We start from the raw sequence: 17,185 nt of genomic DNA, 5'->3' as shown, positions 1-17,185 counted from the left end.
AGGGAGTCACTGCTGTTATAGAGCATCACCATGGTGTTTACATCATGCACAGGCACAAGACCACCCAAAAAGTAGAGATTCTGCTACCTTCAATGAGCAGTGGAGAGACACTGTTTGAGTTTGAGAAAACAACTAACAATGCTGCTGATATGGCAGTGTCTGATCAGTATGTTGTAGTTTACAGGCCTAAAGATGGTCCAGACGATGAGCTCATCATATACAACCTCTGCAGCAAAGAATTAAAATATCAGCCTGTTGATGTGTTCCACCGTGTAACCTTCCTAGAGAATGGTGATCTCCTAGCATCATCTGGACAGCGACTAATCAAGTACAGGATAGTAGATGGTGTAGCTGTTCATCTCTGGACAACTAAACTACAGAATATCATTAGAGTCTGCAGTGGTCCTCATGGCCTTATTTATGGCTCTACCCAGAATAACACAAAGTCTATCTACATCATCTCCCCTAGTGGTAAATAATAACAGAGCTCATCCAATATATCACATGTGTGTCAACTATAACTGACATACAAATACATGTACCTAAACATAGACATTGAAGTAAAGCATAGAGTTCTATGTCATTGGTGAATATAAACAAAACTTATTAAACCATTTGCTAGTATGCGAATTATACATAGTTTATAAAAGCTTAGTTGTAGAGAGATAACATATAATTATACATTATATAATTGACATGGTGAAAGTTTAGCATACAGTAGTTAATCTATTATAATTATCATTATTCTAATTACTCACTAGTTTTCTATCAACTATTTTAGGAGAGAAACTCCATGAGTTTACTCATGACCAGCTACCTGGTGCTACAACTGGTCAGATCAGCTGGAGAGATGGACAGTTAGTTGTACCTGGTTGGGGTGAGAAAAGAGTGTGTCTATTCAAGATGACTCCATAACATGGAAAGGTAATTGATTAATTTAATACATTGAAATCTTTAAACAAGTCAGCGTTCCAAAATAGTGGTATTTAATTGTGAAAAGGAAAACATGACAGGCTTAATATCAACCAATGATATTGGATAATATCAACATGTAATAATGGATATTCAGTAGCAATGGATGGAATATATATTTATGTTATTATGCAATCATACAAATGCAACGTCATCAAGTTGAAATGATGCCATACTATGGTAGACTATTTTATCAACAAATATTTTATACTTAAGTATAATTTTATGGTTATTTATAGGTTATTGTAGAGATTGATGAAAGTTTTTCAGGAGTGAAAATTCTACCTGGTACGGCAGACATATTAGTCTGATGATAGAGACGGCAATATTAGGACAATCATGTGTCAGAACTATTATTAATAATAATATACTAGTTACTTTGCAGCGTATTATTGTATTTTAGTAAATATGTATTCTATAATTATTAAACTGCTAGTAATAATGTGATATTCTATTTGTAGATGTATTGTGATGGGAAAATAAAAGCGTGACCTCTGTGACCCCAAATAGTGATCAGCTATCTATTATAAACCTATGTAAGCGTTGATCCCATCCGTATATCAAGTCTACCCTACCTATCTACTCTTCCTATTTTCAACTTCAAAAGCAAATTTCAATAATAGAAATTATTTTATAATATTCTTGATCCATCAAACATTATTTTCCTGCAGCTTGTTAATGGTTCATGGTTTTTATAAAATGCAGTGTTAAAATACATATGTACTTTGTTTTTTAGTGACACATGTACTGACCAATATTTTTTCAGAAGTTGACCATTTTACATGAGAAATTATAAACTATAATCTATAATTTTATCTGTTCATGTTATAGAAGAATGTCAGATGATTTTACTATTCTTCTGCCTATTTTTACAGATTTTAAAAGAAATATACGTCTTGTAAGCTTTCTAAATGAAAATTACCAAGCCATAGGAACTAGAATGAGAAAGTTTATAGAAATATTGAACCAAAGAAAGCACGATCGGCTCTCAAAAGTTGGCGCAGGCAGTGTGCCAAATCTATTACAAAAACCGGAATCTCAGCAAGCCTTCGAAATTAAACACCAGTTTATGTGCACAAATATTAAAAAAATCACGATCAAGTTGTTATCAGTGCTACAATGTTAACAGCGCCACTGAACAAAACGCGTGTAAAAACTTATGAAGAGTTATAAGTATATGGAAAGGTAACTGAATCACCAGAAGTAGCGCCGCACTAAACATGGTAACACTACGTAAGAAAACAACCTAATATCACTTTATAAATACCTATAACCAGAGTGAAACATATTAACAAGCAAACAGTGACTATCCTACTGATTGTGTGAAGGTATATAACCACTCAACATGATCTCTACTAAATGGAAGAGAGCACTCCTTGATAAGTCTCGTGTGAGGCTTTAAAACCCGTTCAAAAGTCAGGTTCCTATAGGCCCATGTTTTTGAAACTTAGTCTTATCAATCTGACAGTTAGAACCCAGGTTCCTGCAATACCATTGAGCATGAGAGACGTACACGCATTTAGGAATATTCATGAAAGATAAAGATTTGCTAAGCAAAAGCAGCAAGTTTAATGATTGTAGTATTAATAGATTAAAGGCTGCTAAATGGTGACCACATGCTACATGGTGCTGAGCATGGCACGTGGCATGGTGCTGAGCATGACATGCTACATGGTGCTGAGCATGGCTTGCTACATGGTGCTGAGCATGGCACATGGCATGGTGCTGAGCATGACATGCTACATGGTGCTGAACATGGCACATGGCATGGTGCTGTGCATGGCAATAGATGAAAAACCCAAATTTCACTCAACGCTGGTGTAGTATCAAAAGGGTTAAAATATGTGATGATGGGTTCCTTACATCATTGCTAGGGCTGTCCTGGTGTCACTATGATGACTCCAAATACTTTTATAAGGCAGTCAGATATTATAACAGCCTTGTACAGAGAGGTCCTTGTTGGTTCACTATGTGAAGTCTATTTATAGATAGAACTGAAATGGTCAACATCTACAAAAGAGTGCAAAGATTTCTTAATTTGTACTAGTTTAAGGAACCAGACAAAGATAGTAACAATTGTTCATAATATAATGCCTGAACATTTCTGATGACATACAATGTAAAGCTATAAATATCTGCTGCCCTAGTCATCTGTCAAGGATGGCTGATTGCTATTTATAGATCTGGATGAAAATTACCTTTAATATAAGAGAGGAAATAGGAATTACCTACACATTCAAGCCTCGTGCTACGATCACCTCAACATGCATATTCTACTCCTTTGTTAAGACAACTTATATACCTTCTCGACACCAAGTCTCTCTCAACTACCCTGTAAACTATCCATTCATTCCTCTACTTACTATCATCTCTACTTACAGCTAGTTTACTTCTCATCTCAAAAACAGAGCAAACATATATTTCAAAATGCAAAGTATTGTCTAAAATATGACAGAATAATAAAATATTATACTTTGGTAAGTACCAGTACAATAGCTAGCGGATACTAAGAAGTAAAACTCTCAACAATAATTTAATTGTAACAATAAATTAATTCAAACTCCTTAAAAAAATATCTAGAGTGAGTTTTGATTGAGATTTCTATAACTCACTTCATCTCTGAACCTGCACCTAGCTAAGTCTACATTTTCATTCATGTCTCTAAAGCTACGTAAACATAACACTATTTTTATAGGTTACCATTTTAGCAGCAACATATCACTTAGATATTTTCATATGTTAATATGATGCGCTAGTTTTAATGCTCATATTGTTATCAAGTTTGTTGAGCAGATAAACTAATCTATTAAACTTTAATCTTACCTTATAAGAATATCTGCTGGTTTACACATAAGTACCAAAGGGAGAAACAGATTATTTTGCTATGTCAAGGTTTGCCAATAACTTTATTGCTGCACATACACCTACAAACACTTACAATATACCAAGTCATTAATTGCATATTCACTTTGGGGTCATTAAGTGCAGATCCGCTGACAAAACCATATCATAAACTTGCAGTGAAATCTACAAGTAAAATATGCTATCAAAGCCAGCTGACCAGTTGACTATGTTCACTGTAATACACCATTCTTACTCAATACATGGGTATGTAATGAATGAACTTAATACTATGGACTCTTACAGCTCTTTGAACAAGATCTACAAAAGTATCAACCTTTGTGAATGATTAGCCGGAGATCATATGAGACAGTCAGGGTTGACATCAACCGCTAACAAACTTCTTACAGAGAATTCCACTCTATTCAAATTTGTTCACACATCTAGCTGGCATGAGTTGGTACCACCAGAATAACCGTGTGAACAAATGTGAACAAGCCATGCCTTAACATGTGACATGATGAAGTTGTAGACAGAACTAGTATTTACGCTAGATATGTCAGTCAAAATTCAATAGCCTATCCACAAATCTCTGCTTACTAAAAGCAAACTCAACCAAGACCCCTTTTGTTGCATAGTTAGTTTGGATATTGATGCCAGGATCAAGGCATCTCTAGTGGACACAGAGAAACCTAAAAAGATGAAGCAGCATGAGGATAGACAAGTGAGCTGGGAGTATATATTGTCTCTTACACTAGATAACACACTGAATACCATACATGAACAATATGTACAAACCAGAACCATCTTCACATACAATATTATTCTCAAGTACCCCTCCTTAGCAAGGATGCCAGATTGACTGACTCCTCAGTTCACACAGCATTAGGACAGATATTTTAGAGATAATATAGATTAAGTTGTCATTTTGAAGTCTCGTCTACAAATTACAAGGCTTTGTTAATAATCCTGAGCAACAACCGACTAAGCTTAAATGCTTCAACTTCCCTTTCGCATGTTCTCAATCGGGTGTCGACGGAATTTCTGTGATGGATTCGCTAAACTCAACTATTTTCAATAGCCTTATGCCTCAAGCTGTCCTGGGATTAGCCTAGTAATACGCAAGCTAGCTATCCAGGAAACCCAATGGACTATCACATAACACTGTATATAAGGATATGTAAGCCAGTGTATAACAAGATGGGTAAGAATAAGTCATGAAGGAAGATATGCTAGTGAGTCAGAAGAACAAAGGGCACAGACCACGAGATACTGTCTACAAGCGACGAAACTATATATGGACAGTTGTGAAATATTTGAACCATAACTCATCTCTGTGCAGCTTTAGCTTGCGTAATAAAGAGCCATACTCATTATTCCAATCATCTTGCTTGCAACAATTATAGTTGCGCATGAAAGCTAATACTCATTCAGTATACAACTTGTAACCAGAACCCACTTAGTAGTGATTGCAAGTGCCGTAAGTCGCTGTATTAACAAGTGGCAAGCGCAAAAGAATTCACTAAATTTCTATGATGGATTCCTCCAACTTTGAAGTTGACTTTTGACATTTTCTAATTATTGGATGTTTCAATGTCTTCGGGCGTCTTGCTGCTTGTACTTATTAAATGTTTATCATGTAATCTGGCATTCCATATTGGTATGTTGTTTTCGCAGTATTTACGCACAACCGTACAGCGACAAGGCGACAAATAAATTACAAGCTAGCGATTGACACACGAGAAACAAAACAAACGACAATACCAAGTTGTAAGCCTGCTGGACCTTTGATTTACTTACACTGAAAACACTTATATTGCACCGTAGAAACTGTTCATCATACTCTTTGTGGAATGTTTGGTAATACTCTGGCCGTGATCACCGCGGTGACAGGTCTATGTTCCGCACGCCCTATGTTCCACAGGCCCTATGTTCCAATAATGTGAGAATGAGGGAGAACAACAGACTTTATACACTTCACCAATAATGGAGAAAAACAAACTTTATACACTTCACCAATAATGGAGAATAACAGACTTTATACACGTCACCAATAATGGAGAATAACAGACTTTATACACTTCACCAATAATGAAGAATAACAGACTTTATATATGTCGGCAATAATGGAGAATAACAGACTTTATACACTTCACCAATAATGGAGAATAACAGACTTTATACGCTTCACCAATAATGGAGAATAACAAACTTTAACACGTCACCAATAATGGAGAATAACAGACTTTATACACTTCACCAACAATGGAGAATGACACACTTAATACACTTCACCAATAATGGAGAATAACAGACTTTATACACGTCACCAATAATGGAGAATAACCGACTTTATACATGTCACCGAGAATGGAAAATAACAGACTCTATACATGTCACCAATAATGGATAATAACAGACTTTATACACTTCACCAAAAATGGAGAATAACAGACTTTATACACTGCACCAATAATGGAGAATAACAGACTTCATACATGTCACCAATAATGGAGAATAACAGACTTTATACACTAAACCAATAATGGAGAATAACAGACTTTATACATGTCACCAATAATGGAGAATAACAGATTTCATAAACCTCACCAAATATTGAGAATAACAGACTTGTAAGTAGCATACATAACTATGACGATACATACACCAAAGAAATTCAAATTTCAAATATCACCAGAAGATTTACAACTAGCCTCCGTTATGATGCACATGGCTTTTATATATGGAGATATATATGAGCAATCTTTATTGTGGTAATCAATAGTCATATTTTACAATATGTTTTCCACAAGGTACCACGGCAAGTAAATTAACTAAAAAGCGGTGTACAACAAAAAAATAAAAAGAACCGCAAAGAAACTATAGTCTAACTAAAAAACTCGTGAATAGTCTAACTAATCCCACGAGCAAACGAGCGGAGCGAGGTGTGGGAGTTTTTATGATAAATGCATGTGCACACAACTTACGAAAATTATTCATCAACAATGAGACGAACCCTTGGCTAGAAATTTCATCAACAAATTTAAGCATCGGAATGTAAAGTCGTTAAAGTATAATAACGAGACAAAACACATTTAAACCTATTTGAATATGTTACCAAGTCTTTGTAAACCGTCGGTATTATCTTTAAACTTACCCATCTGATCGGATTATACACAAATAGACAGATTAATTTGAACGAAAATTCCCACAAAAAGCTTGAAAAGCTCGGTTTAATAAAAGTTTAGACCGAAAATTGAAACGCCAATAAAGCCGTGTGACAGATAGTAGAACTATTTAGCAGTGCGCATTTCACGAGAAAACCGTGCTTATTTCATCAGTCTATGGCATTTTTCACTTGTAATCGAAGTTATTCGAAGGTTTCTGTAATAAACGCAGACCGTTTGAGGCATAGACCGATTTACAGGTACGAAATTGTGGTACACAGCTTATCAGCCTGTGTTTTTTGTCCAATCACCGAAGGTTTCATTATTTGAAACGTTAGCCGAAATTCTTTAAAACTTATGTACAAGCTAGGGCCGAACTACAACGCCCCTTCATGACGAAAACATTTTTTATTTTGCTACAGTTTTATACGCGTGAATGCTCCTACTGCTTTCTGTTAAAGATCGCTTATCAAAACATTACATTACATCAGCGTTACATTCAACGCAACAAACTTTCAAACTGTGTATAGCTTGCCATTTTACTTCTAATTTTGCATTTCAGAGTTATAATAAACATATTTCTTTATTGTTGCTGAATTACATACATTACAGTAAATTAGCCCTACAGCTTTATAACACTTGTGTAACAGCTTTTATTTTGCTGCAGTTTGCAGAAATCTTCGAGACGCGTGAACGCTCAGAGGTTTTCTATTATTGCTGTATTACTATATTAACAATATTGGTTATTTTAATAATATCAGTGCATTCTACTTATAATATTGGCCAACATTGCATTTCTCCTATTGCAAGGGAGAGATATAAACGTGTAATATTTTCCTTTCATTGTTGTTGTTTGTCATGACCAAACACTTTTTAAATAAAATTTCTAAAAACCTATATAAATACCACAACTTCTCGATATTGCTACCTATGACGTTTTGAATTGTAAACAAAATTGTGTATTGGTTTTCTATTATTACTATATTAATAAAATTGATTATTCTAAGAATATCAGTGCATTTTACTTCTAATATTGGCCAATATTGCATTTCTCCTATTGCAGGGGGAAAATATAAACATCTTTTCCATTCATTATTGCCTATTGTTGTATAAAATAACACCCACACCCAGTACATTACAGCTACCATTGCAGTTATCCTATTGCACTGCAGAGCCATTTGATTGCTAATATTGCATTTCTCAACCATCAGTACCCTTTATTTTTTTGCCAATATCTCTGGCCATCTCTTTGGTCGTGGGCTGTATGACAGTGGAATTTCTAGTATAAGAGTATTAGAACTGAATGCATAAAATATGTAGAACGCAAGCTTGAGGATTGATTTGAGTATTGTTTAAACAAAAAGTGGACAAATAATAGCTCAGTGAAAATAGTATACAAATATATGACAACAGTTTTCTAGTCATGAAAACAAAGTGTAATGTAAAATGTTTAAAGTAGGTAAGGCTGTATGGTGAATGGTATTATTGGTCAGAGGATAGTAGGTGTAGTTTGAGTTTTGTTTTAAAAGATTGCAAAGGAAGAGTTCTTAAATGTGTGCAGAGATTATTAAATGAATTTAGCAGGTTACTGTTGAGTTTGTTGTGGTTTATGGCACTAGGTAATTTGAATCTGTTTCTGGTTTTGTGACTATGGTTTATGGTTTGAAAGCTATAGCTGAGATATTTAGGGCAGTTATCGGGGAGTATTGAATGAGCAGTGAGGCAGGTGAAGTAATGTGATAACTTAGATAAGGGAAGAACACCGGTAGTGCTTGTTATTAAGTTGGTAGGTGGTAAGTGATGGTTTTTATGGGGTATGTTTAGGTCTTTGCATATAAGACGTAAAGCTTTTTTTTGTAAAATAAATAGTGTGTTGGTATATTTTACAGGTGTTGTAGGGCAAAACACATGCAGGCCATATATAAGATAGGAATGAATAAAATTATAGTAATATAGTCTGGCAGTATCAAAGTTCATAAGATGAAGAATGTTATAAAATAAACTTAGGTTAGATGATATTTTATTTGAAATGAATGAGATGTGGTCTAGCCATAATAAAGAGTCATTGATGATGAAGCCAAGTAGTTTAGAAGTAGATTGTCTTGTTAGGGTACTGTCAAATATAGAAATTGTCAGATGGAAATTCAATGGTGGATTTACTAAGATATAGTGAGATTTTGAAATGTTAAGAGGCATCTGATTTGCCACACACCATTGTTGGATAAGTCTTAGGTCTGAATTTATTTTAGATTGGAGGCAAGAAGGGTCAGTTTCGGATATAGAGAATGAGGTATTGTCAGCATAAGCATGAGGTGTGCTGTGGAGTGGTAATTCAAGTAGATCATTTATAAAAATTTGAAACAGTGTGGGTGCAAGAATTGAACCTTGTGGAACGCCAGTAGCTATAGAAAGAGTATCTGAGCAGATATTTTTTATTTTCACGCATTGGCGCCGTCCATTCAAATATGACCTGATGGTGTCAAGAAATTTACCAGCTATTCCTATGTTTGCTAATTTTGAAATAAGTATATTATGATTAACCATGTCAAAAGCTTTTTGAAAGTCAAGAAAAATAATGACTAAAGTATTTTTGTTTTTGACCATGTTTGACCAAGTGGAGTAAAGATGATGAATGGTAGTGATGCAGGAGTGATTTTTTCTAAATCCTGACTGTGAGCTGCTTATAGTTTCGTTACTATCTAAGTGTATTTGAAGCGCGGTAAGTATATGTCTTTCATAAATTTTAGAAAGTATAGGAAGCACAGATATGGGTCTATAATTAGATAAATTATTTTTATCTCCACCCTTGTGTAGTGGGGTAACTATAGCAGTTTTCCATAGTTCAGGGAAAGTTACTTCCTTAATGATATCTGTGAGTGGGATGATTATGAATGACAGTGATATGCGAAGAATTCGAATTGAGATATTGTCAATACCTGTAGCTTTGTCTGAACGGATATGATGCAGTATGTTTACTACGTCGGTTGTATGTATAGGTGAAATAGTATCTGAAGCATGTGAATAGCTATGCGATTTAGGAGTCCAACTGCGTTCGTTTTCGATACTTGAATTTCTAGAAATGTTGACAAAATGTTTGTTAAATGCATTACCCAATTAGCGTTCTGGGGTATCAGTTTCTGATGACATATCTGGATTAGTGTTGTTTTTGTTAGTGTTGCGCATAACTTGCCACAGCTTCTTGGTTTGCTTATCATTTGACTCTGAAATTAAGTTAGAAATATAAAGTTTCTTTTTTTTACGTATTAGATTTGTTGTGTAATTTCTCTGTGTTTAATATTCGTTCCATAACTGCTGACTTTCAAGTTTATCTCTCTTTTCCATATTTTTCAGAATTTCACTGTCCAACCAGGGATGAAGAGTTGAGGACTTGACAAATCTGGTCTTGGGACTTAAGTGATGCAAGATAATCGAGTTTAGTTTAGAAGTAAATGAGTTAAGCATAGTCTCAACGGAAGGTGATTAGTAAAGAGTTAGCCAGTCAGCTTCTTTTAATTCTTTTTGAAAAGCTTGAATTGAGAAGCTTTTCCAGTCAAAGCAAGTTAGTCTTTGACGTGTTTTAGGTCCTGTAGTTGAGATGCCCAACTTACGAGATGCAAAGATTAGATAATGATCACTCATACCAGTTTTGAGTACACCTGATTGATGAACGTTATCTGGTTTTGTTGTGTATATGTGGTCAATAAGTGATTGAGATTTTTTTTGGACTCGAGTGTTTTGTTTGACTAACTGAACCAGAGCTAGTTGTTTTAAAATATTATTCCATTTGATATTGGGAGCATTTAGATTTATATTAAGGTCATCTAAGATGATCAGTTCATGACAGATGTCTTTACAATTTGCTATATAATTTTCAAATGTGTCTGACCATGTACCAGGAGAATTGGGAGGCCGGTAAACAACTGAGGTGAGAAATGGTTTCGAGTATGGTTGAGAGATTTTAATAGTAATAGATTCAGAGAGAATGTTATCAAGATCAGGTAGCGAGATGAAGTCAATAGATGAGTGAACATAGGTCAAAACACCACCACCCTGCCTACCTATTCTATCTCTACGCTGTATTACATAATCAGGAATATATAACAAATTACTACTTATTGAGTTGCTTAACAGTGTTTCAGAAATATGAAAAATTTTAAAATTGTATTTATTGATTAGATATCTTACATCATCCATTTTGTTAAGAAGTCCTCGTATGTTTATGTGAGCGATGGGTAGTCCGACCAATTTAACGAACATTGTTGTGTCTATTGAGGTTTGTGTTGGCATAGAGATGCTCTACTCTGAATATCATGTTTAAGTTGGAAAGTAATAGGCTATTTTTTACTGCTTGTTTTAGTTGTAGTTCATCTTTGAAAGTTACTTTCAGTGTACGTAGTGGTTGCTGGTCTTTGAAAAGCCTAGAATATGAGGCACCGGAATATTTATTTTTTATAGCATCAAATATTTCTGAGTCAGGTATTTCCCTAGGAACTCCTTTTACCATACCAATATGTTCCAATGAGTCTTTGGGGTCGATAGTCATTCTAATAACAGAGCCACCAAAACTATCGGTTTTCCAGTCTCTGGTGATTTTAGCTGCTATCTCTGCAGAATCAAGTTGTACTATAAATCTCGGATTGGACGAGTGAAGTTTGTATCTGTTGACCATGTCTATTATCAGAGGACCATGGTTAACAGATAACGTACGCCGTATCGTGTCTTGATTGGTGTGTTTGAACAGATTTTTGTCGATGTTTTCTTCACTGGGACTTATGACAATACAATTTTCAGGTTGAAATACTTTAGAAGATGTTTTACTTGATTTGAGTTGACTAGCGTTGTTTCTGCTGGCTTGAGATGTAGTAGTAGCAGGGACAGTTGTAGAGTTTACTACAGGATTTCTATTGATATTAGTATTCCTGTTGATTAGCGGATATTGGAGTGCAAATGGTTGTGTGTGAGTGTAATGATTCGGATGTTCGTTTTGCGTGGTGCAAACATTGGCATAAGTTTGATTTGTTTTTTTATCCCAGTTAGTTGAAATGTTAAAGAGGTTATTTTGGCTTCAAGCTCTTCTAGTTTTGTACACGTAGATGACGGTAGAGTATTGTTTCGTGGTGGCAGCTGATTTTCTACTTTACAGATTCTATCTGTCAGCTGACTGATGACCTTTTCCAGCTTTGAGCAGTTACTACAGGAGTTAGCATCAGTAAATTTTGTAGTAGTGGGACTATCTGGTAAGCTGAAGCTGTTCATTGTAGAGTTGAGATTGAGAATAGAATCGTCCTTAATATAGTAGGCAGGAGGGTTAATTTTTGATTTGACTAACATAAATTCCTCGGCTTTAGCTAAAGCAGAAAAGCCTTTGAAGCACTGTCCACTATAGCGGTAGACTTGCTTTTCAGCTAAGTTCCAATTGTCATAAATACCAGGCTTGTGACCGTTGGCTACCGCATAAAACTTTGTGCTCGTAGATTTTTCTTTGATATCATCTATATTATCGTCAATCAATTCAATGCCCGCAGCCGGCATTTATATAAAAACGTACCTATATTTTCAAAATCGATAATGGCGATAAAAATTTAAACCCGTCGCCATGATCGACCTTGACCTTCAAAATCCACAAGATCCAGTGTCGTCGCTAGTCGAATCACTCATGAGCATGAAATTCATTTACTATTCCAAACTGTAAATTCAAGTCTGTAGAAAGAAGAAACATCAAACTACATGCAACATTTCACTTCTCCCAAGCACTCAGGAATGAGATGTGCAGTTTCGCACTTGAGTTAAGCCAATCAAATAGCATTCACGAAAATGATTTCCCAGAGTTTTCCATGGCGTTACCGGGGTTTTTACTCAATGAGATAGTGATCAGAAATCAACCAAAAACGTCATTATTTTTTAATAAATACTTATCTCAGCTATTCACAATTAAATTATTTAATCAATAAATATTTAAAAAGAGCAAAATATAGTAATATAAATAGAGATCATACTAAAGTTTTTAGTAATACTTGGAATCCAAATACTCAATCAACTCAGCTTGCATATATATATACACTGTATATATATATATATATATATATATATATATATATATACACTCAGCTCAATCAACGATCTTATTATCCTCTTACAGAAATCATATTATTGTAGCCACTATCAATTTTATTCTCAATTATCATATTATACCACATTATATTAGCTTTAATTTTTAATTATGAGGTCAACAGAACAGTATTTTCTCATGAAAACCTCAATAAATAATATTCACAAACAAACAAAGTCTGTTAGCCATATTTGGTGCGTAAACATATCCACGTGATCACGGCGTAATCGCTTTGCGTATAAACGTACAACAATGGACGAGTTACGATTGCAGAGCTCCATGACACATCCAGTACGCTTGTTATTTTCTGACAAACATACTCGCTATTGCATTCAAATATACACGCTCTATGTCATCAACTAATCAAGGTTAGTAATTAGGTTTGTGAATTTAGTTGCAGTGCAGTCTGCCCTGGTAGTAAAGGGATGGAATGCAAGGGATTGTTTGTATGTCACAGATTACATTTGTTTTACGTGTGCTATTTTTGAGTGATTTGGTAAGTTTTACTGGCAAAAAAACCTCTTGAATTAACCTAAACCACCTGATTTACAATATTGATCTTACTTTTTCTACAGATGAGGAAAATTAAATTCGCTTTCGATATTCTCATTGATCTTTCACTTGAAAGCTTAGTCACACTAGCAACTAACAAACAATATGTTCAATAGTATTTTCAAAGATCATTTTGTTCATTAAAAAGTCGATCACATAGCCATAATCAATAATCGTAAATAGTGCATTTTAATAGCTTTTTAATGCATTATATCCTGTCGAAAAACCAGAAGAATTTAAGATATCAAATAATTCGTTCACATATAGGCCTAAAGTGTTGTGAAAGACAGTGTTGACTAGCCACTTGTGAGTTTGTTCGGCGTCCAAGTTGTCTTACATTGGATAAGTAAGAGCTCTCGTGCACAACTTTAATTGCTGCAAGCACCACCACCGGTTGCTCAGTATGGTTCTGCATTCTTCATGTTTTACAGCAAGCATGAAAAAGTAGATACAGCTGGATAATATCAAACATAATGCTGAACTGGGTATACGTTAGTAAGTACCCAAATAGTTACACGTGCAAATGCAAACATGTCAATGGTGTATGGATGTATCCCGCTGTGTAGAGGTTAATTATTGCTACTACACTGTTTTCTTTCATGTGATTTAAAAAGTGCCTTTCTTTGTAGTTGTCCATTTCGTCACTCTTCGCTTCATTGTTCATAGGTTCTTCATTCTCTCTTATCTCTACCAGCATGTTAAGAGCTTTTCAGAAAGATGGAACTTCTGAGCTTGCTTGCACTAGTATGAATTCCGCCTTGAGACAAATTGAAAGGTTTTAGGTGTATTTAACAAATTTATTCTTAAGAATTTGTTCTGAATGCTTTGGAGAATCATATTTTACCATCAGTTTATACTATGATTTCCTGTCATAGATAAAAGTATGCTTGTGCCTTTGTAACAGGTAGATTCAGGGTAAACTATAATCATTGTTTTACCATTTCCCATAGACGTTGGTGAAGTGATTGCCGTCACTGTTTAAACATCTGCTTTGAGTTACTTTTGGATCTCAGGTGAAATAAACAAGCGGACAATCAGGGGCAAAAATAACGAAGTATACAATTAGATAGTAACATAGAGAATTTTTTAGGGTGCAGACTGTTTAGTTGTAATGATATGTCTTTGTTAATAATTTTAAAGTATGACCTAGTATATGAAAACACTGAAACTACAAACTTAATATTTGAGTGTCTGATCACAACCTTCTATATTTTAACATGATAACATTAACAGCCGGAAGAAAATAGAAGTAATAGAAATAATGACAAGCATCTAATACTAATTACAAAAGAACCATAATCTCTAAGCTGTGAACAAGTTATGAATAGAGCCTCATAAATGGAATTGGTAGTTTGTGCTGTGAGAAATGAGCTAATCACTGCTGAGAATTAAAATGTGCTGTAAAATTGGAGTGTGGTGGTAAAACAAGAACTTCTTGGTAGATTATAGTAGGTTTTTAGTAGATAATATCTGGTGAAATGCAACTGTATAGTTTTATTGCTCATTTCAAGCCCAATAAGGAGGCTGCTATAAAATATAAACAAGTACATGTTTGTTTTATACAATGAATAATCTATCATACTCAAGTGCTGAATAGCTGCTCTGATACAACACACACTCGATAGCTAATATTGTAACAACACACAACACTCACTTTCATGGCCTGTTTAAAAGTAAACTGATGACAGAAACCGTTACAACATTAGTAATAATAATAATAATATGGCAGGTAACATTACAGTTTAGTGATTGAACAATTTTTGAGTTGAGTAATGTTTGCTCTGTACTTTCAAACACATACTGGTTTTTATCAGATTTTTTAATTTGTAAAAATAGACAGAGATCTTTGGGAAAGTTTGACTAGAAACAGTTGCAATATTTTATAATCATATTAAAACGCACATTTTCTACCTTGACTGTCTATGAGCATGAATGCAGAGCATGTGTTTATAAGATAGAATTTTCAAGCATTAAAACTGACGCAACTTCTAAGCCTATTGTTTAAAACTTGTATTTTGAACAAGCAGTTTGAGAATAGCTAATTTTACGAACACGACGACTTTGATGAATTCAAGTTTTTCAATGTTCCTGTTTGTGTAAAAAAATATTTTACTAGCTCACAAGCTGGTTGGTATAATTCTATAACCTCCACTTGAAAGTTAATGCCGGGCGTTTAAAACATGGCAACCTTTTTCGAACTCTGTGAAATCTATTTCGACTTTGCATTGTAATTATCTGTCATTTTGGACAATCAAAGCCTTCAGTTTGACGTCTAGAGGATGGAAAATGTGTATTTGAATATATTGCAATCATACATTGCTTATTCTTATTGCCATCACATATTATATGTCAGTGTTTTGCCAATCAAGCGACCTTTTTGTGTCACAGAGCTTCCATCATAATTATTTTCTGCTTTCCAAACTGTTTTTCGTTTTGATTTTCAACGTTCAAAATCTTTGGAGAATAAAAATATATCATTATAATATATGAAGAAATTAAGGTGATTTTAAAATGTGGTCAGTTAACATTTAAGGTTTTGTTGAAGGTCGTTTTACAATCATGAAGCACTTTTGCTGTGTAGAATTAACCAATCAAAAAGGAAGTTTAAAGCAATAAGACAACGAGTTAGCTGTATTTTTGATGCTCTCCATCTGGCATTCTCATTGTTACAGCAATGCTGAATCCATTATCACATGAAACATCTGGTTTCCGTTTAATGAACACATCTTCTAAACCTTTTACCACCATAAGCCAATGAATTATATGGCAATGCCTGTCTTTCCTATTTGCTCAGACATTTCCTATCAAACAGAATAAAGAATATCAAGCTAACATCAGATAATTATAACTTTAGTGTCAATAAAGGTATTGGATGTTTGAGATAAGATAACAATTTCCTTTCTCACATCGAATCAAATTCTTAAAATAATATCCTATTAAAATCTTTGTCTATATGTCAGTGTGTAGTTATTTAAAACAAAATATGATAAAAAACATTTTAAAAAAACCAGGTGATGTACAAATAATATCTCTTTGCGATTTTTCATGACAAAACTGTTACCAGAGGAAATGCACTTTTTTAGCATTCAATTATTTTAACATTAGGTACTCATATAGTCATTTTTTTCATTAATTATGGATTATTAATCAAATAATTAAAAGCCAAATTTTAATAGTTTACCAAGTATGTTGTTAAACCCTATGATTCACTTCCACTGAAAATTCACAAACTGTCCTGAGAATCACAGTTTATAATACTGTAAGTTTGTTGCCAATTAATTCATATATATTCCCAACCAAGGTTGAGTTTGGTTGTTAAAGTTGTCTTATCTTGTAACATCTGTAACATGGGAATACAATAGTTGTGTTTATCCAAAACTTGTGAAAGTGAATACAAAATATGTCTAAAGATTTTAGTATTTTTGCTAAGCCAATCATAAGTACTGAACGTGTCAGTACTTACCTGCAACTGTCTACAGAGCTTCAGTTCTCTAGACCTAGTTTATAGTATTAATATACTTCCTTGATATATTATAGTACAGGG

The 17,185-nt window shown here is 34.2% G+C and overlaps 2 protein-coding genes across 2 annotated transcripts in view; both read left to right on the top strand.

Moving 5' to 3' along the window:
- The window catches only part of LOC137401417 (uncharacterized), a 294,112-nt gene that overhangs the window by 147,929 nt on the left and 128,998 nt on the right, over positions 1–17,185 (top strand). The window lies entirely within an intron of this gene.
- LOC137401415 (uncharacterized) lies at positions 43–1,697 on the top strand. The gene is made up of 3 exons (XM_068087747.1): positions 43–471; positions 782–924; positions 1,434–1,697. The coding sequence occupies exons 1-2, from the start codon at positions 45–47 to the stop codon at positions 913–915; spliced, it is 561 nt and encodes a 186-aa protein (XP_067943848.1). The 5' UTR covers positions 43–44; the 3' UTR covers positions 916–924; positions 1,434–1,697.

Source organism: Watersipora subatra, chromosome 8 (assembly GCF_963576615.1).
Source record: "Watersipora subatra chromosome 8, tzWatSuba1.1, whole genome shotgun sequence".
In the NCBI taxonomy this organism is placed as follows: domain Eukaryota; kingdom Metazoa; phylum Bryozoa; class Gymnolaemata; order Cheilostomatida; family Watersiporidae; genus Watersipora; species Watersipora subatra.
The sequence above is the reverse complement of the archived record's forward strand: the minus strand, read 5'-3'. Positions and strand labels throughout refer to the sequence as shown.